Below are 18,860 nucleotides of genomic sequence, written 5' to 3'. Positions count from 1 at the left end.
AGTCCTTGATAAAAGTGAAAAGTAAGTGCGGTTTTATTTTGTCCCTTCTTGCTGGTCCCTAATGGGCTCTACTTGTCCATGGCGCCTTTGTACAGGATAATATGGGATGAAATGCAGATGACCGCAGAATAACGTAGATGGCTACATAACTCGGGTACTGTTAAAGTACCTATTTAACATTTATTTATTTAAAAACAACGTTCTACAGTGCGGACGTTAAAAGTCCCCCCCCCTTTTTTAAACGGACGAAGAAATGGACTTGGGATAAATTTTGTTTGATTTAGGATCACATCTACTACATTCCGATGAATAAATGACACGTGAAATGAAAGGCCAAAAATCTCTAGGAAATAGTCACAAATAAAGCTTATCTAAATCAGAGAGTCTCTTTCTTGTCAGCTTCTATTATTATAGTTACAATTGTTACTTAATAATAGAAAACCTTATTTTAGTGTAGAACAAGTGGTAAATGAAATTCTCAATATTAAATTTCAATATGACAAAAATTACAATTCACTGCTATGGCTTAAAGGCTTTCGTTGCCAAGAAGTAGTACTCAGAATCCGCTTCTTTGCTTCCCAGAGCGATGATACCTAAAGCACTCCCTTATCAATAGCAGAATTTCAATTGGAAAAAAATGTTATACCTCTTTCTTAAATGGCAACAAATACGTGTCTAACCACTCCACCACAGTAAACTCATCATAAACCTTTAGCATAGCATTGGAAATACCAACATTAACAACTTCAAGTTCGCTCTTAATTCTGTCCAAGGCTACTGCAATTTCTTCTATATGCTTAGGATTTGAATAGGAATGCAGTTTATTGTATTCACTCAGCCATCCCTTCACTCGGAAATCATCTGTTATCTCTAGAAAGTCTTGCTGCAGCTGATGAAAATGAATGGTAAATTCTAGCACATCAGCACCTGATTGATTTGAAATGAGTAGAAGCTTTAAACCATTATCTGAAGATACTAACCAGGAAATTTGCATTTTGGACTGCCAAATGCCGTGCCTATAAGACCATACGGTTGATCGCATTGGAGAATTTTTGCGACTTCCAATGGAGGTCCTAAAGGTGAGTCTTTAAACCCTAAATAAAAGTTGTGTAAAAAAATCGAAGAGTTTTGAAAATTATACTACCTTGAAGAAGTCTTAAACTCATTGCCAATGCAGGAATGCCTACAGGTAATAGTTCACATAGCACTGCAAAGTGATCATAACGCTGACGGCCTAATATGAATGAAACCAGGGGTGAATGTGTTAATGATAGTTGAAATAGGCACCTGTTAAAATAATGCCCTGGAAGTTTATTTTCTCTTGATATTCCTCTATAACTGAAAGCCAGCTTTTTTGGTTTTGAATATAGTGGTTTATGTCTGACACATATTTGCTACTTCCTATCAAAATTAAGTAAGTTAATCAGATATGTTATGATTTCCATTCATTTCATTACCAAAACTTACCAGAAGTGCCTTTAAAGGCACTACCAAGCCACACATTGTCAAATATGCCACGATAAGTGTTCCATAAACTGGGGCCTAATTCATCATAAACATCTTTTCCATACCACCACACTACTGGAGTAATTTGTGATTTTGCAAATTCAGTATCAACTTCTTCCTGTTTACAAGTACGGAAAAAATCATCCCAAATTAGTACTTTAAGGCCAGGATTTTTCTGCTTTATTATTGTCACAATGCACCGGAGATGCTCAAGAAATAGTTGGGTTTTTGTTAGTTGCTGAGTCACCATTCGATTAATGCATTTGTGGCAATGACCTGAAAATTAAAGTTGCTTTTTGCACAAGATAATATGTAACATAACTACAGGGTGAGTTTTCTTTGAGGTTCTGTACAGAAATCTCAATAACTAGTAATAAAGTAGTAAAGTAGTAGTTAATGGGTTAGTTAATAAGCAAAATTTGAAGTTTGAAAAGAGCTGTTTCAATAGAGAATACTTAGCTTTTTCTAAATATTTAGTAAACTATGAACTTTTTAAAGAAAAATAAAAAATGGTTTAAATTACTCTATTAAAACTGCAAAATTTTGCCAACTTAATGACCTTTGTAAATTTCCTAGTTACTGAGATTTCATGTACTGGTTATTAATCGAAGTTCCTCAAATTGATCAATGTTAGTAATAATTTCAATAATCGCACACATGCTTAAAAATTCAAGTTACACCAATTATTTACCTGCTTTCATGCACCCCATAATATTGTTTCACAAGGCTTTAAGTCTTATTCTGAAGATGCTCTCAAATATGCAATTTTCCCTTTGTTAACAACTCCCCTGCCTTACCCAAAAATGGCACAGCCCCAAACCCAATATGAATCATGTCACTGGTATTGTGAACATCAATAACTTGCTCTATCATTGATTGCAGAAGAGGCAAAGTATTATTGCCAGAAGGACAAATTGTGGAGGGAAAGGAAGACACTTCGCGAAAATCCACAAAACTGTTCAGTTTCAACAGGAAATCTAACTGTCCAAATACTTGAATAAATGGAATTATCTTTAAATTATTGGTTTGGGCAAATTTAATGATTTCTCGAACATCCTCAAGAGTATAAGCATTTAAGGCAGAAACATTAGATAGCTGGCCTGAATAAGGAAACATGTCCTCATATTCTAACAAAATTCCTGTTGCTCCCAGTTTCCTCAATAAGGGGAGCAATTGTGAGAAATATGAAATCTTCGGAGGAGCCCCTTTAAGGTCTATGTGAACTATTCTCTCAGGTATGTCAATTTTTCTTATCTCTTCTGAATATGACTGTTTTATGTTCTTGTAAGTCTTCCTACTGGCTGTTTTATTGTTAGCATTGCGGGTAGATATGATATTTAATGCATAGAAAACCAGCAAAATTATTATGATGCCACTAAGGACGGTGATTAATTTGAGGTTGAATACCAGTTTCATGGTTTTAAATTCGATTGTTGCGTAGAGTGAGCAACCATGTAGGTAGCTGGGTAAAGTATCTTTGTTTCTTTTACTTATAAAAGATTGTTAAAATGTTGAAAACTCGGCTAAAAATTTAATTAATCCATAAATTAATTTAAAAAAAAACGAGAGTATAACATAATCTCTAATGATCCCAGCTGATTGCTTTAGAGGTGAAAATTAATAAGGACAAATCATCTATGCCATAGGCTGTGAAAATGGAAATATGGCAATGTAGCGCAGATTTGTGTCCTTAACAATATTAATACGATTGTTTAAAAATTCAGCCTTTTCATTATTATTTCAATCTCAAATACAATCCATTCCTAAAATTGTCCTGTGAAAACGAATTTTAAGGTTCCAAATCCCTTTCCTTTACGCGAATTTGAGGTTCCAACTTCCAATTCAAAGGGGGTTGTTCATTTTTTTCGAGATTGAATAGTTAACAAATATATCGATGTATTTTGCAGATTTGTAACTGGTTAATGAGTTTGTTAAGTAGAAAATATTACTGATTACAGTTCATAAAATTCTCGTTCTTATTTATTTCTGTCACCAGAACGTTAATATTTATGGAAGTTATTTAAGAGTTAGCAATTAGTAAAATTGCATTGTTGCCGTTAATTTCATGGGTTTCGTTTCATTCCGACATGAAAATAAATATAGACACATGTATCCAAACGTCATCAATTGTATATTTCGTTAATAAAATTTCAAAAACGTAAACAATTCTTCAAGACCTTTTTACTCATTACTTTACCTTTTTAAAACAAAAATAATAATTAAAAATTAAACGAAAAATAGATTTCAACATAAGCTAACGCTCAACGTACTTTATATAAAGACATAAACATGGACAACGAAGGTTTGAGCCTGTTTCAGGGCACAGATATTCAAATAAACAATTCCAAGAATATTGAGGAAGAAGAGGACCTAGAAGACCAGTTAAGAAGAAAAGAGGAGGTAAGTTATTAAAAACATGCAAGACATCTAAATTATCTGCAAATATCCTTAATGCAGCTTCAAAATTTGCTGCAAGCAAATCTTGACGACTTTAACTATGACGACAGCACTATAAATTCTTCGACGAATACCTCAGTTCTATCAAATGATAATTTAAATCATCTTTACAAAGAAGCACTCACACCTGATGAACAGCTTAAAGTTTTATATGAAGTACGGTAAGTTTAATCAATAGACTTAGGTACTCAAATGGTCTTTTATTTTTACTTATCATATTCAGATGCAGGGAAATACAGACATTGAAACATGATTTTGATAAGGTTAAAGTTGAAAAAAACAAGGAAATTGAGGCTCTTAAGAAACAAAATCTTTTGCTTGAAGGAGAGATAAGACAATTTCAGATTTCCTTAAAAAACTCTGGAAATTTACTTGGTGAGATGATTGTGCTGTTACTAATACAATTCTTTGCAATTTAAAATTTTGTAGTTGATAAAAGTGAAACAGTTAATACACTGACTAAAACTTTAGAACAAAAAGAGGGACAAATTGATAAACTTAAGGAAATTGTTGCCAATGTAAGTTTCATTGCAGCTACCTAATTTTCTTTTATTTTAATTGAGTGAGTGGTTTTTAGCATGAAGCTGACTTAATGGCTTATAAATCAGAAGTAGCCGAGTTGCATGTAAAACTTCAATCTCAGAAAGGTCTTCTTAATTTGGATGCAAAATATAATTCTGAAGAGTTGAAGAAATCACTTGAAAATCAAATTGAACAGCTGCAAGGCACTTTAGAAGCTGAGGTTAATAAATTCAAAATTTGTGTAAGTTCTCTTAACACTATTTATTAGATGACTTTTTGATAATAAAATATTCTCAGAGTAATGAGAAAAATGCTCTCAGAGATGAAGTGGAACGGCTTGTTTCTGAAAAAATCGCCTTGGAAAATGACAATATGGCCATTTTTAAGAGTTTTGAAGATGCACAGAAACAGTGTAAAAATTTGATAGAGGTTGTCGAAGTAGTGAAGAATGAAAATGACCATTTTCGAGGTATTTAATAGTTTGAGTGTGCTTGAGTTTTTCATAATGATGAAGTTATTTTTAGCAAGATTAAATGATCAGTTGCAAAAGGATCCTAATTCCTTGTTAAACACTTCTTTGGTAAGTTTATTAAAGCAGACTTGAAAGTCTTTTGTAGTTTGTTAAAAATCGGTTAAAAGTTTAAACATTAGTGACATATTAAGTTTTTGTTAAGAAGTTTATTTGTTTGATCAAGGACAATAATCAAAATACAGAGAGGCTTAAAAAAATGTTGGTGGACAAGTCTGTGGAGCTGGATGGTTTGAAAGTGAAACTCAGGTAAGTAATTGTATTAGAATTGTGTGAAGTATATACTCCGAAGATAAAGGGAAACCCTTAATTCAACCCCACAATGGGGTTAAGAAAATAATAAAATTATTATTATTATGCCAGCTGTCTTATAAAAAATGAATGAAGTTAGAAGTTAATTATTTATGAATGGATTTTGATGTATTAAAAACCATATGAAATGATATCGTTCAGACAACTAAATAACGTCAAAGTTTATTTTTTAAAACTCAAGTTTTTCTGCTTCAGATGTTAACTTCTGAATTTTAAATAGAACTCCGTATTTTTTAAAAATTTTTGATAGAAAGTATTTTTCTGAATTTGGTGAAGTATAACAAGGTAATATGAAAACAATTTTTTAAATTCAACAATATTTTACAAAAGTGTTCAAAACAGATGTTGTTATTTTTATTTATGATGCAGTACAGATGATTTGTTGTCATTAATGTTGTTATTGACGATAATTACTAAGTGTCAATTGTGGTGGAAAATCATTTTCAAAGAAGATTCAACTTCAATGATTGGAGTGGGATTTTTTAAATCGGTTAATTGATTCACTATTAATGAAATGTTAAACCTAGCAAAATACCACGAACTTTTGACTGGTCATGTTGATGATTTCCCTGGATAATTTACTTCTTGCGGAATTGAATACCTTTTATTTTCAACAAGATGCAACACCTTATAATACCAGAATAAATAACGAATGGTTAAGTATTCGACTTTAGGAAAAATGGATAAGAACCAATGGTTCAATTCGTTGGATTTTAAAAATCTAGATAGATGATATTCCGTCTATATAAAAAATTAATAGTTTAATAATTTATCTCCAAAAGTGAGGATTTAATGAGAAAACTGGCTAAGAAGATCTGAAAAATATGTCTTAATATTGTAAGACTTTTGTTCCTCTAACTATAACCGTATAAAAGTTATTTGCAAAAAACAAAAACCGCCAAAATCATTTTTTCTGGATATTTTCGAAACCATTCAAAATTTAGCCGTTATAAAAATAAGTTATTAATTTGCTTTAAATTGCGTAATTTTTTCCTAATTTAAGCGATTTTGTATTTATTACCGTCTTCGAGAACTCTATGCTGTTCATCCTTATCTAGGACAGACTATATAAATAAATAAAAGCATAAAACAGTGAGATATGGGTAAATAGATCTTACAATCATGAATAATTAATGGATGCATTGTTCAGAGTGTCCAAAATATATACAAGCAAAAAAGACCTTAACGGTCTATTTTTACCATAGGTTTTTCCTGTTTACTTGCTGAACTGTTTAAATATAATGGAGTCCAAAATTATCTGCTTACTTTGATGAAAAAAATATATGAGCTTACTAATATACTTAAGAACGGTGAACATCCACAAAACATTTTGTAAAATTATCAATTTGCCTATTTCCCAACAGATTCTACGAATCAGATCTGCGTGACCTCACAGAGTATCGACAACTAAAGGGTGAAGTCTCGAAGAAAGAGTTTAAAAGCTGCAGTAAACAAATCAAACTTTCAGCTTAAATTTCAACCAATTTACGTGCAAATTTCAGACAACCCAAGCCACACAAAAGACCTGCTTTTGCTGCAAAACGAACTCAAGAACTACAAAACTCTAATAGAGGACAAAAACCGGCAAATTTCCAGTTTGCACTCGAACAATAAAGATCTGAAAGAAAGAATAGAAGAAATGCTTGTGCAGACCCGGTCGGAAATTCAAAACATTTCCCTTAAGTACAACCTTCCGCAGTTAGAGTTGATGAAGCAGGAATTGGAGAAGACTGAATGCAACGAGCGTAGATTGCAGAAGAAGCTTGAGGTTAAACATTTATTTGATAAATTTTTTGAAAATCTGCATTTTAATGATGTTGCAGGAGTCAGAAGAAAGACGTTTGAGTCTACTAAAATCTCTGGAAAATCAAAGCAATAAAGACAATACTGAGGCATTGCTCAATGAAGTGGAGAAGTGCAGGAGTGACCTGAAGGTTGCTAATCAGTTGCTTGCCAAGGAGCAGGAGGAAAACCGCCGACTTTCAGCCGAATTGGAGTACAAGAAAAACGAGGTTTTAACCAAATAAAAACATTTGAAGCAATCCCCAAGATTTATTTACAGTTGTTCCAATTAAAAAGCGAGCTCGAAGAGACGAGGCTGCAGCATAAAAAGCTGCAATCCACTCTGGAACTCGAAAACGGCCCCGTGAAAAGCGATTACGAAGCGTTGAAGCTTCAGCTCAAAAACGTCATGCAACACCTGGAAAACAAATCTAACAGAGAAGCACCAGAAAAAGCATTGGAAATTGCATTCCAAATGGATAAGTTCTTGCAAGAAGTTCAGGGAGACACCGTGGAGAAGGGAATAGTAGAAGAGAAGTTCAATTCCTGGAAAAAACTGCTGCAGCAAATTGAAGTAAATTCAGATGAAGTTTTGAAAAGGCAATATAAGGAGGCTGTGATAAGAATTAAGGAATTAGAAGAGATCCTGCAAGATTCCAAAAATCGAGTTACCACAATGCAAAGTGAGAAACAAGACTTGGATTCTCGGCTGAAAGACTGTATGGAGCAATTGGAGGGTGCCGCAATGGCGAGGGTGCTTTTGGAGAAAACTGTCGATGAGTTGAGGCAGAAAATTCATGATAGTAACGAGCTAAAATCCAAAGAAGAAGACTTGGTCAAAGCTTTGGAAATCATCAAAAGATATGAACAAGAGAAAAAAGAAACAAAAAGGTGGTTGGATAAAGTAAAGAAGGAAATGGAGAAGTTAAAAGGGGAGAAAGCGAAGTTGATTGAGCAGCTGAAGGAGACGGAAAATGCAACGAGGGAGGGGAGGTTGGTGGGACCCAGTGGAGCTGGTGGGGACACTGAGGAAAGGAAGAAGGAAAATCGTGAGTATTTTTTTTACTTTTGTGAAAATGGAATATTTTTTTCATAGCTCCAACAGTTTATGAGATATTTAGTTTCAAAGTTTGGTTGAGTAGTACTATTAAGTATACACACGATTGATTAAAATCCTCACACAATTAATTGGATTACTGATTGTAGACACACCCAACCCTAACACTCTAAGCGATAAATAACAAGTTTTGAGATAAAAACAAAAAACCAATTTAGTTTTCTAAACTCTGTTCTCATCATGTTAAAAATTGACTGTGATGTACAACAATGTGATAGCTTACAAAGTATATTATGATAGAATAAATGAAGGTCGGTCATGTTAAAAAATATTAGAAGGTCAAATTTCGCATGAATTTGGGTTGTTTCTGCATCAAACGTCGAACAACTCTGCCATATTTTTGAAGATTTTAAAATATAGCAATAAGAGAAACGCGAAAAGAAACTATAACAAAATATTGATCATAAAGAAAAGAAGACTTAAATATTATCTTTTTATTAATTATCTTAAATCTTTTCATTGGCCTTCATCCTTTGCAACGATGCGCCAGTTTAAAATATCATTTCAGAAGTTCTGGACTTCTTTGTTTTGGCTTACAAACTTATGACTTTTTTTGAAGTGATCCATAATCTTTATAGAAATTGGAACTTTTCCACTGGGTATAGAAAAATTTTCTGGAAATTCAGGATTCATCATCCTTGACAATAGCAACGGAAATGTATTACTGTGCATACAATCTTCCGAGTCTTTCTTCTTCTAGAAAAAAAAAGTGATAAATGATAGCTCAAAACCCATCAATCTGCATCACCTCGTGTATGAAATCATAGTCCGAAAATTTCCGTTTGTATGAAATACTCGGTGTATGATATGTAAAATTTTCCGTAAGTTTAGACAAAAAAATAAACAACTAATTAATAAAAAACGAAAAAAAAGTGTTTTTTTAACACCCTATAAGGCGAAGATGAAGCATTTTTGGACTTGTCATGATATGAAGTTTTCGTCTTAAATTTAGCTCAGGATTCACCCATTAGAACTTTTACCATCTACTTAGAAACGTCCTGTATAGCCATTCATAACATCATAGGGCCATTTACATCTTCATGTGGTCATATCTGTATTTATTCTGATTTTGTCTTGCCAATATATGTATTATCTCACATATGGACGCTTGGCACCATGGACAACCAAAACTCATTAAGACTCAGGGATGAAGGAATTAACGTGGTTTTGATTTGACCATTCAGTAACATTTTGAACCAGTGTAATCGCAATGTATGTTTATTTTTTATCCATTTTTTGTATGATCTACCGTGATGGTTAATTTTTTCGATATTTATACAGATTATAAGCTCGTGTAAACGAGGCATAATTCTGATTCCGCCAACCTGAGTTTTGTACTAAGGGTGTTTCACCACTCAGTCAATAATGTCAAACCAATTAAAATATGTTTAATATGTTAGACTATGGTGGTTTCCACACTCAATCGATAGATTTATATCGTCTAAGCATTATCCCGTGTCTAACTTAAATATATCAAAAAATGGATTTAGGGTGTTTCTGAAATTCTGTGATTCAATTAAATAACTTGTTCTTCATTATAACTAATTTATTATATTAATCTTATAGAACTACAGACTGCTATTGAAGAAGAAGCGGTGAAACGCGAGTTGAACTTAAGAGACGAGCTACAAATCGAGTATCAAAAACGGATCAGCGACATCGAAAAAATGTATCAAAAAATGTTCAAAGATACAAACGACATACGTAAACAACAAAAAGCAGAATTGGAAGAGCAGGATAAAAAGTACAAGAGTTTCTTATTGAAGTTACCTTTTATGTTGATTGCATAATTATCTGTTTTCACAGGTTTAGGGAATATTTAAAGAAAATCCTCAACGAATGTGACGCATGCACTTCACGGCTCGAGGATGAGAAACTGGAGCTGGCAGGCCAGCTGAAGATGTTACGCACCGATTTTGATAAGTACAAAGAATCGACAGTAGCCCAAGAGCAGAAATTTATCGCCCTGATCAAAAAATTGGAAAAAGATTCTCGGGTATTTAGTAAAAAGTTTCTTACTGGCAAACAAAAATTGATTACTTCCGGATTTAACAGAAAAACCATGAGGCCTGGAAGGAGTATTCGAAGAAAGTAGTTTGCAGTTGCCTGGACATTGAGGCAACCAACAAGAAAGTGCGAGATCGGTTGTTGGAGAATATGGATCGATACGATCAGAAGGTAGAGACATGAGGGAAATTATTGTTCGTTAATAATGAGAAGTTGGGTTGCAGGTTAAGGATATCCAGATATTGATGGATGCTAAGTTAGCACGGAAAGTAAAATCGAAAGAAGGAAAATTGTAGTTAATTATTTGCAACGTTTTATAAATTTTTTGAAGAGAAATAGATGTTTTTTTTTTATATCTTACATTAGTTCTTTTCATTCATCGAGGGTGCAGTTAGCATTTTATTTTATGTTTCCAATTTGTTGAGCCCATAGCTAGTTCTGTTGAACATGCTGTCGAATTCAATATTTTCGGTATCGGCAAGATAAAAAAGCTGGATTTGGTAGACACGTGTTTTAAATTTTTTTCAATCTCATTTAGTCTTTTAGACAAAATAACTGAAAGTGTTGGAATACCGGATGTTTTTTAAGTACGTAGCCAAACTTCTTGGGGGTGATTCTTTAAGCGATTCTAAGATGAAAAGTTTATATAAACATAGGTCCGGCAATGTTTCGTTTTCAAGATACAGAGTGTCAAACTTTTTTAAATCGTTTTTTTGTAAAAATCTTAATAATCGTTTAGCCGATTTAATTGACAATTGAAATTTACCAATTTTTAAATGTTTTCTTATCAAAAAAAAATTGTGTACCATTTTAAATGAAATTTTAATAAAGCGTTTTTCTTGTTTGGTTTTTCTTAATTTCCGGCATTACTCCTATGCACGTTACTAATAAAAAGAGATAAAAAATTTTTAGCTTAAAAGATTTCTTTGTACTATATTAAAAATTGTCATCAAGTTTCAACGTCATATTAGTTCACATCTTCTTGTTATTTAGTTTTTTTTTTTAAATATGTAATGATTTAAAAAAAAAGTTTAACACCCTGTATCTTGAAATCGAAGCATTACCGGGCCTATGTTTATATAAACTTTTCGTCTTACAATCGCTTCTTGAAATTTGTGCACGTACTTAAATAACACGAGTTAACTGATAGATTTGATAGCGTTCAAATAGAAACGATTTAAGAAAAAATTGGGCATCTTTCATGTTATTTTTTCAAATAGTTAGAAAACGATCACAATTACGCACAAAAAAAGCAAAAGATGAACAAGTTTCTAGTAGCAGTAAACGAAGTTTGAGGGGGTATGACCACCATAAAATTATTTTTCTATAGATAGCCGTTTTAATGACTCGTTGAAGTAGCATTATGAAAAATGTTCGGCCCAAATTTGAACTAAATATCTCAAAAATGAGAACAGCTGCAGTGAAAACATGTAAAACATTCTGTAAACTTTAATTCTCTATATCGTCGCCACGTTATTTCGTGATCTTCTACCACTGAACTGAAGATGCAAACAGAAAATCTTATATATTAAGAACTGAATGAAATCAAGAACTAATTATACGTGTATATTATATTTTTCTCGAAATTCAACTTTTGCAATTTATAACGTTAGGACAATTATGCCTTTTAGCACCTCTTTTCGTCTTAAACAACCTTTCACACAGTTGGCACTGGAATGTGGTTTTACTTTCAATATGAGTTTGCAAATGCATTCTGAGTCCATCAGATCTGGTGAAAGTTTTCGTACATTTTGAACAAGTATATGGTTGCACCCCTGTATGTGTCCTTTTATGATGTTCTAAGAGATACCTATAAAAATTTCAATGTCAAGTGTAGATCGTTAATTTACAGAAGTGTTTCTAATTTTTTCTAACTCAATAATAAACCCTCAAATGCCATGAATAACAAGCGAACTTGCCTCAATTTAAACTTCTTACTGCAAATATCACAAGAGTGTTTCTTGTCTCCCGAATGAACTCGACTTAGATGATCCCTCAAATTCTTAAAGCTCTTGAATATTTTGGAGCAATATTCACACACATAAGTGCCACTTTCATGTTTTGACATGTGCATCCTTAGGGCCCCCGATGTTTTTCCTGAAATTAATTACACTTTCTTCCCAATTCTCAATATTATTGCAAATTCCTTCACCTGAATAATCACACTGATCGCACTTATAACTTTTCTCGTCATTGTGAGTTTTCAAGTGGAGGTTTAATGAGGATTTCGTGCCGAATCCTTTTCCGCAAAAATCGCAGAAATATTGTTTTAATTTCAAGTGTTTCGCTGAAATATGTGACTTTAAGAGTTGGGCACCTGAAAACGAAGTGGGACATTCACTGCACCTAAAAAAGTCCGTATGTGAATAACTTTACAGTGTAGACATAAATGTGAATTACTGAAATTTGCCAGTATGCTTATTTAAATGCAATTTCATGCTTTGTTTCTGTAACACAGTGCCACAAATATGGCATGGAATTTTATCGTGGATTTTATGGCTCTTCTCATGTTGAACAAATAACTGCATTGAGGGAAAAGCCTAAGGAATAATCTGATAATACTACACACCTATGAATAGATGTGGCACTTACTAAATCACATTTATCACATTGAATGATAATCTCTCCGTTATGATTCACTTGATGGTCCAAGTAATCGGTGTAATACTCAAATGTTTGAGAGCAAAAGTTACAAATATGAATGAATGTTTCCAATTTCTCTGCAGAATTGATCCTTTAGTTTAAAAAGTCTTATTAATAAATAGTTTCAGAAACAATCATGTATAGGTACTTTGGCTCAGATGCATTGGCATGATCATTTATCGGTGCAGGGTCTGTGATGTCCTTATTGAATGTCCGACTGTTCTTAGTTACATCTTGGTCGAGTTCTACATCACTTAAGGGTTCATAGTTCTTTTTAAATCCTTCAACTTCAAGCGTATGTTTTGATTGCAGACATATCATTTTGAATTCGTGCCATCGTTGAATTTGCTCAATACAGGGGGTACAAACGTGTTTGGGGAGGTCATCCATAGGATTTATCTAAAGAATAAAATATGATCGTCAGCCATGAGCAAATATCACGAATTAGTGAGAAACTTATTACAATGAGGGATGATAAAGAATATTTAGATCCAGTCTGAATAAACACGAGCAGAAAATTATTCTTTACCGCACTAACATACACATAACAAGCATACACTCTTAAAAAAGGTTATATCAAACAGAATATGCGAAAAGCGCCTTCCCCGTCCCCAAATTGCTCAATAAACGAACTGGCGCCGAAAAGTACCTCTTACAGCAATTGATTGATACATACAGTGTGATTCATTAACAATGGGACAACCGAAAGCTGGAGATATTGCACATCAAATGGTGACGATTGGGGAAAATATGTCTTATTCGAAAATTGATAGTTTCAGATGTATACAGGGTGTTGAAAGTTAAAATTTTAATTCATTTTTTTGCTATTATTCTGAAAATATATGCATTAAACAATTACTTTAAATTATTATTACGTGTATCAATTATTTAATTTTTATGTGTTCTAGAAAATTAAAGTACACTTGGTTTGTTTCGCTTTTAATATTTCGTATTATCAAATCAAATTTAAACAGAGTTCGTTAAATAGATTTTTCTCAAACACGGATTAAGGTATCGAAATGAACCAAGAATACATAATTAATGGAAAAATTATTGCTCTTTCAGATTTTGGCTCAAATTTCATGTTAGACATACAGAGTAAAAAGTTATTACCCCTAAATTGTGTAAAATTGACCTTAAGTGGCACTCTCTATTAGCAAGGCGGAAATTGCAAAACGTATCTTATTCGTTACCTATAAAAATCATATCTTTACACATCTTCAAGTGTCTAACCTAAATATTTTCAAAATAATGCAAAAAAAATGAGTTAAAATTTTAACTTTCAACACCCTGTATACATCTGAAACTATCAACTTTCAGAAAAGGCATATTTTCTCCAATCGTTACCATTTGACGTGTAGTATCTCCAGTTTTCAGTCGTCTCATTGTTAATGAATCACCCTGTATAAATTACTATTCCAAAAGAAGGGTAACGCTCCACACTCTAGCAAGATAAAAAGGATTAAGGCCGTTACAAGTAAGCAAGATGGAAGCTTCTTTTATCTCTCTATACCACGCTAAAATGTACAGTTGCTGCTTTCGCTACTCCCATGGGTGCATGAGGCAAAAAGTAGTTCACTACTAAGGGCAAAGTGATTAAGGACGTATAACGTGATATTCTTATTTTGCTATTCAAATTAATTAACTTACCTGAACGGAAACACATTTTTTGATTCTTGAAATCAAAAGTTTGTTTTGTGAGACATCACTGCAGTCCGCACTACATGTTAAACAAAGCCTGCAAATCTCCATAATTGCGTAAACTGGAAAAAAAGCAAGGATGAGCCAAATAAAGGCGAAATTTTCAGAACTTATCGTACGAAAACTACGAGAAAACCACTAGTTTCTCATAATGCATAGTGAAAACTATTTGTTTTTGTACATAAACTGATAATTGACTTAGTTCAGGTTGGGGGTCACAGACCTATTCGCATCTTCACGCGGTGACCCCTGGATGCCTCTTTCCCGAATCTGGGTAATCAATCCCGGGGGAGGGAGGAGAAGATAACAGACGTGGAAGATGAGAAACGTGTAATACTCTGTCGAAGGAATGACCTACTGCAACATCAATGACTAACCCTTTGGGGCAAATAGAACGGAAACAAACTAGACAATACCAGAGACATCAGAAGAAGTAAAAAAAAATGAAGAAACCAAACATCTAAGAACGGTCATATACAAAAAATGTATGGATGTTACAACAAAAGAACAGATTCAGAGAACGGGAGGCCTAGAGAAAAAAAGCTGCGCACTGGAGCACTTCGGGAAAAACGTAAACGGGACACATGCAGAATTCTCATTTTTGAAAAAAATAAAAAATATTTTTGTCGAACCCATATATCAGGCTTAGTAATCTACGGTAGGAAATGGAGAAAAGAATAAAAGTTAATAGATGTTTGGCAGTAGATCACGCTACAAAAGACTGCAAGAGACTAGACCGATTTCAATTTTCCTTAAATTGATTGCAAGGAGGAAAAGTTGTGCTGCTTCTGTAACTTGAAAAAACCTCGTGGAAAAATATGTTCCAGCGGCTTACTAATAAGCCATTTTTGGAGAACTACCAGAATCACCAACTATCGAATATGATATAGATGAAGAGGCCGAGGAAGGAACGAATAAGGGCTACGAGACCGATTCTCCATTTATTTAAACAAAAAATTTGTTTTTTATAATTATTTAATAAATAACATTCTTGGATCAGCTGGGTGTTTTTATGATTTGGCTAATTGGGTGCAAGAAACAGGAAAGTCAAAATTTTCAAAATAATTTTTCGCCATCATGGGGCGACTATAAGTACAAATTTTCGTTAACCAAACCACTAAACGATACTACAAGTAACTGTGTCCTCATTTTTATTTTATAAAACATCATTCCAAAATGGCGAAGTTTTTTTCGTTTCCGGAAAATTTTTAAAAATTGGAGTTGTCCGATTCTTGCACCAAGGTCTTCAATTTATGTCCAAAAATATAATATATTCTCGTTGACACTAAAAAACATGGATATTTGAGTCATTTTTATTATAGACAACACAAAAAATGATTTGAAACAAAATAGACACGTTTATCTCTTTTGCAAATTTGAATTTCAAATTGGTTTTATCCAATTTGCAACTTTAAGATCGCACTGAATTGAGCGTTTCAAATTTTGTGACGAAATTTTGCATCTAAACTGTCGAAATTGTTCAATTTATGTTTGAAAAGTATGCATTTTATTTATGACGACATAGCATGCAACGCCAGACAAGCTGGGCGTCTTTATACTGAGCCCTTTCCGAATCGCTGACATCCTTGTCAAAAAATATGTCGGTCAGTCCATCATCGGTTAAGAGAAAAAAAACATCTTTAAACCAGATAGAGAAAGTAGACGTCCACGAAAGGTACCACTGTCGGTACCTGTGATGCTATGGAGGCTTTGGGGAAGAAGTTTTGCATAAAACTGAAGAATAATCTACTTCCAGCACATGTGCAGTAGCGCATCAAATAAATGCTGTCCGTTCAACAGTGCAGCTGACGCTTCACAAGCAGCTATTGCACCCTTACCACATTCAAAAAGTTCAAGCTCTACCATTTTTCTTTTGAAAAATTTAATGTGGCGCCTATAAAAAAAAATGCAGTTGATGATGAAGCGGAAAGACGAAACGTCAGATGTCAAATTTGAAAACGTCATCGTGTAGCTGAGAAAATGTGGCAACGAAAGTGTGCTTGTGGTTTTGGGCTTCTTTGTCGAATAACGTTAAATAAAATAAAAACGGAATCTCCAATTTTCAGTTTTTTCGGCTATCTTCGAGGGTATTCGGAAAATTCAAATTTTGAAAACGGCATTTGATTAAGCGCTAAATTACGCAATTTTGCTCCCGTTTAAACTTCTTCCCGTCTTCTCTAATTTCCGAGATCCCAATTGTGAGGGTCGAATTTGAAATGCCTCGTATGTATTTGCTTGTTACTGCTAACTGTTCTGTTTGCCCTACACATGGAGTAGAGCTTCACGGAACTATTACAAGCACATATAATATATATGGCAACAATGCACTAATGTCAGCAATTAACTATCCACTAATTTAAAATTCAAGTTCACGCTGTATTTAAAGACGAAAATATGGCTAGTCATTTGCGCTTTACGAGGTAATTTGAAGAAGATATAAAATATCCATGTTATAGCGGGATTAATAACTTGGCAAATATTTCTTTGGTAATATATATATTTCTTAATTGTTAACTGAAAATATTTGGTCTCCAATGGTAAAATGAAAATGTAATAAATAATTAATGTTAGACATAATACGCTTGCATTACCAATACCATGGTATGTTATTAGTATTTACTTAACCTCAAATCGTTTCAAAACAGATTATTACCATTTTCGAGACTATTTCCAATTTGCCCCAATGTTAAATTATTTTTTTTTAAGAGCAGAGCAACTTCTCAATTGAAAAAGGAATTTAATATTACTTGCCTACATCATACTTCTACAACTTGTGAACTCTCAGGTTTGCTCTTTTAATCATATATACCTCTTTATACTCAAGCAATAATACCTTTTCAGACTTATCGAAAACGACACCAACCATGACTAGCATCCATGCCAGTGGTATAACTGAAGTCCATGACATGCCCTTAGCCATTATAATTCGCCCCATCCCTCCTATACTAGATGAAAAAAAGGTGGAATCTCTGATGGAAACAATTTCAAATCCTGCAACCCGAGACCAAGTGCCTCCCATTGATGTGCTGTGGATTACTGGGAGAGAGGGGGGCAATTATTATTATTCTTTTGGTGGGTGTCACAGATTTGAAGCCCATAAAAGGCTTAAAACCGAAATTATTAAAGCCAAGTTGGTTAAATCTACTCTTGATGATTTAAGGGTATATTTAGGGGGAAGCATGCCAGATTTAAAATAGCTCAAATTATTAATTAATTGCACAAACTAATTATTAGAACTGAGATTTTGTGAAAGTATTATTTTCAAGTAAGTTTTAGAAATACAAAGTGCTAAGAAATACATGAGTATGTGCGTGTGTTTGGTGGTTCAAAGAGTCGCTTGTGACGATAGCTCGATTGCCTGATGTTGACAAAAGGGATCTTCAGGGCTCTGGTATATATATCAATAACTTAATATCACACAAAAAAATGTTATGCACTATTTTGTGGAGAGGCACTGATGTTTCTCATTTCACATTTTTGAGAACTCGTATTTGAAAACGCCTTGACCGCTTACATTCCAAGATTTTTTTTTAATGACTATCTTTTACTATACCTCTTACCTTATCACTGATCAATGGTTAAAATCAAATGCTGTGCAGTTTCAAATTATTAACTTAGAAGAATAATTTTTACCGCAAAAATTCCATGGTGTGGTGATAAGAATAAGCATTTATTAATTTCAATATCAATTCAATTAAAATCAACAACACCAAAATTGAAGGTTAAGTTTATGTTTGATTTAACGACAAACGACAAGTTGCTCTCACTCGAGTCAGACCACCTTTGCGTCTTTCTCCCATTTAAATCGTTAATAAGAAAGACAATCCTGGAGCTGTATTTTCGTTGTCAGTTGAATTATCTACAATAACTTGTAGCTTGTCATTGTCACTGTCATTGTCATTTGCTTTGAGTTTTTGTCGTGAGTGTTCTGTATTGTTTTTGGGTACCGATTGTGAATTTTATAATTTTTCATCTATTATAAATCTACTAATTTAGCCCGTTGGAGGAGTAGATGAAGGTAGGTAGCAGGTAAATTGAACGCAATACTATATTTCCTATTCCCAGTGGCCAATAAGATATTTCATAATGAATTGAGCTAGCATTCCCTCTACTCCATTTTAAGTTAAGCTCTACCAAATCTGCGTCATGGCTGTGGTAAACAACAAGAAAAAGCTAATTCAATTACCACATAAATATTTTTACACTAAACTCATATATTTACACCTTCCGCTTTGTATATATATTTAACTGCCACTTGGACTTTATTTCACCAACATAATTCTT

General features: G+C 33.4%; 6 protein-coding genes across 9 annotated transcripts in view; 4 read left to right on the top strand and 2 right to left on the bottom strand.

The window, feature by feature from the left end:
• Atf6 (bZIP_ATF6 domain-containing protein ATf6) overlaps nt 1-18,860 on the top strand; it is an 83,978-nt gene that overhangs the window by 4,617 nt on the left and 60,501 nt on the right. The window lies entirely within an intron of this gene.
• Nucleotides 429-2,937, bottom strand: LOC136409036 (hexosaminidase D-like). Its single transcript, XM_066390316.1, has 7 exons — nt 2,304-2,937; nt 1,468-1,782; nt 1,288-1,401; nt 1,145-1,234; nt 981-1,094; nt 647-927; nt 429-593 (listed from the first exon to the last, which is right to left on the bottom strand). Exons 1-7 carry the CDS (start codon nt 2,920-2,922, stop codon nt 507-509), a joined length of 1,620 nt encoding a protein of 539 aa, XP_066246413.1. The 5' UTR covers nt 2,923-2,937; the 3' UTR covers nt 429-506.
• LOC136408969 (putative leucine-rich repeat-containing protein DDB_G0290503) lies at nt 3,635-10,573 on the top strand. Its single transcript, XM_066390218.1, has 16 exons — nt 3,635-3,906; nt 3,964-4,124; nt 4,187-4,338; nt 4,393-4,481; nt 4,541-4,726; nt 4,783-4,954; nt 5,010-5,065; nt 5,181-5,263; nt 6,691-6,773; nt 6,829-7,094; nt 7,150-7,338; nt 7,389-8,157; nt 9,792-9,969; nt 10,032-10,221; nt 10,281-10,403; nt 10,457-10,573. The coding sequence occupies exons 1-16, from the start codon at nt 3,796-3,798 to the stop codon at nt 10,526-10,528; spliced, it is 2,880 nt and encodes a 959-aa protein (XP_066246315.1). The 5' UTR covers nt 3,635-3,795; the 3' UTR covers nt 10,529-10,573.
• On the bottom strand, nt 11,808-14,638 carry LOC136409162 (zinc finger protein OZF-like). Its single transcript, XM_066390493.1, has 7 exons — nt 14,526-14,638; nt 13,024-13,274; nt 12,825-12,966; nt 12,633-12,772; nt 12,385-12,578; nt 12,152-12,329; nt 11,808-12,042 (listed from the first exon to the last, which is right to left on the bottom strand). Exons 1-7 carry the CDS (start codon nt 14,625-14,627, stop codon nt 11,820-11,822), a joined length of 1,230 nt encoding a protein of 409 aa, XP_066246590.1. The 5' UTR covers nt 14,628-14,638; the 3' UTR covers nt 11,808-11,819.
• Nucleotides 16,949-17,856, top strand: Srx (Sulfiredoxin). Of its 2 annotated transcripts, XM_066390077.1 has the most exons (3): nt 16,949-16,996; nt 17,288-17,361; nt 17,418-17,856. In XM_066390077.1, the coding sequence occupies exons 1-3, from the start codon at nt 16,971-16,973 to the stop codon at nt 17,771-17,773; spliced, it is 456 nt and encodes a 151-aa protein (XP_066246174.1). In that variant the 5' UTR covers nt 16,949-16,970; the 3' UTR covers nt 17,774-17,856. The 2 variants fall into 2 exon arrangements, with proteins under 2 accessions (XP_066246174.1, XP_066246175.1); XM_066390078.1 differs by lacking the exons at nt 16,949-16,996; nt 17,288-17,361 and adding an exon at nt 17,032-17,063.
• The window catches only part of twin (CCR4-NOT transcription complex subunit 6-like twin), a 71,888-nt gene continuing 71,492 nt past the window's right edge, over nt 18,465-18,860 (top strand). For all 3 annotated transcript variants that reach the window (XR_010752148.1, XR_010752147.1, XM_066390380.1), the window contains exon 1: nt 18,465-18,594. The gene's annotated coding sequence lies outside the window, so the exon portion shown is untranslated. The remainder of the gene's footprint in view (nt 18,595-18,860) is intronic.

This window comes from Euwallacea similis, chromosome 5 (genome assembly GCF_039881205.1).
Source record: "Euwallacea similis isolate ESF13 chromosome 5, ESF131.1, whole genome shotgun sequence".
NCBI lineage: Eukaryota > Metazoa > Arthropoda > Insecta > Coleoptera > Curculionidae > Euwallacea > Euwallacea similis.
Note: the sequence above shows the minus strand (reverse complement) of the source record. Positions and strands in the feature narration are given on the sequence as shown.

What these genes read in the sequence shown, in the direction of transcription:
- LOC136409036 (XM_066390316.1), bottom strand. Translation starts at nt 2,922, where the DNA reads ATGAAACTGGTATTCAACCTCAAATTAATCACCGTCCTTAGTGGCATC. An exon ending in GAGTTTAAGACTTCTTCAAG is followed by an intron (nt 1,095 to 1,144) that starts GTAGTATAATTT and finishes ACTTTTATTTAG; the next exon opens with GGTTTAAAGACTCACCTTTA. An exon ending in TCCAAAATGCAAATTTCCTG is followed by an intron (nt 928 to 980) that starts GTTAGTATCTTC and finishes CAAATCAATCAG; the next exon opens with GTGCTGATGTGCTAGAATTT.
- LOC136408969 (XM_066390218.1), top strand. Translation starts at nt 3,796, where the DNA reads ATGGACAACGAAGGTTTGAGCCTGTTTCAGGGCACAGATATTCAAATA. An exon ending in TGAAAATGACCATTTTCGAG is followed by an intron (nt 4,955 to 5,009) that starts GTATTTAATAGT and finishes AGTTATTTTTAG; the next exon opens with CAAGATTAAATGATCAGTTG. An exon ending in TGGAGTACAAGAAAAACGAG is followed by an intron (nt 7,339 to 7,388) that starts GTTTTAACCAAA and finishes ATTTATTTACAG; the next exon opens with TTGTTCCAATTAAAAAGCGA.
- LOC136409162 (XM_066390493.1), bottom strand. Translation starts at nt 14,627, where the DNA reads ATGGAGATTTGCAGGCTTTGTTTAACATGTAGTGCGGACTGCAGTGAT. An exon ending in AAGCATACTGGCAAATTTCA is followed by an intron (nt 12,579 to 12,632) that starts GTAATTCACATT and finishes GGACTTTTTTAG; the next exon opens with GTGCAGTGAATGTCCCACTT. An exon ending in CGATCAGTGTGATTATTCAG is followed by an intron (nt 12,330 to 12,384) that starts GTGAAGGAATTT and finishes AATTAATTTCAG; the next exon opens with GAAAAACATCGGGGGCCCTA.
- Srx (XM_066390077.1), top strand. Translation starts at nt 16,971, where the DNA reads ATGGCTAGTCATTTGCGCTTTACGAG. An exon ending in AGTCATTTGCGCTTTACGAG is followed by an intron (nt 16,997 to 17,287) that starts GTAATTTGAAGA and finishes TTTTAAGAGCAG; the next exon opens with AGCAACTTCTCAATTGAAAA. An exon ending in TACAACTTGTGAACTCTCAG is followed by an intron (nt 17,362 to 17,417) that starts GTTTGCTCTTTT and finishes ATACCTTTTCAG; the next exon opens with ACTTATCGAAAACGACACCA.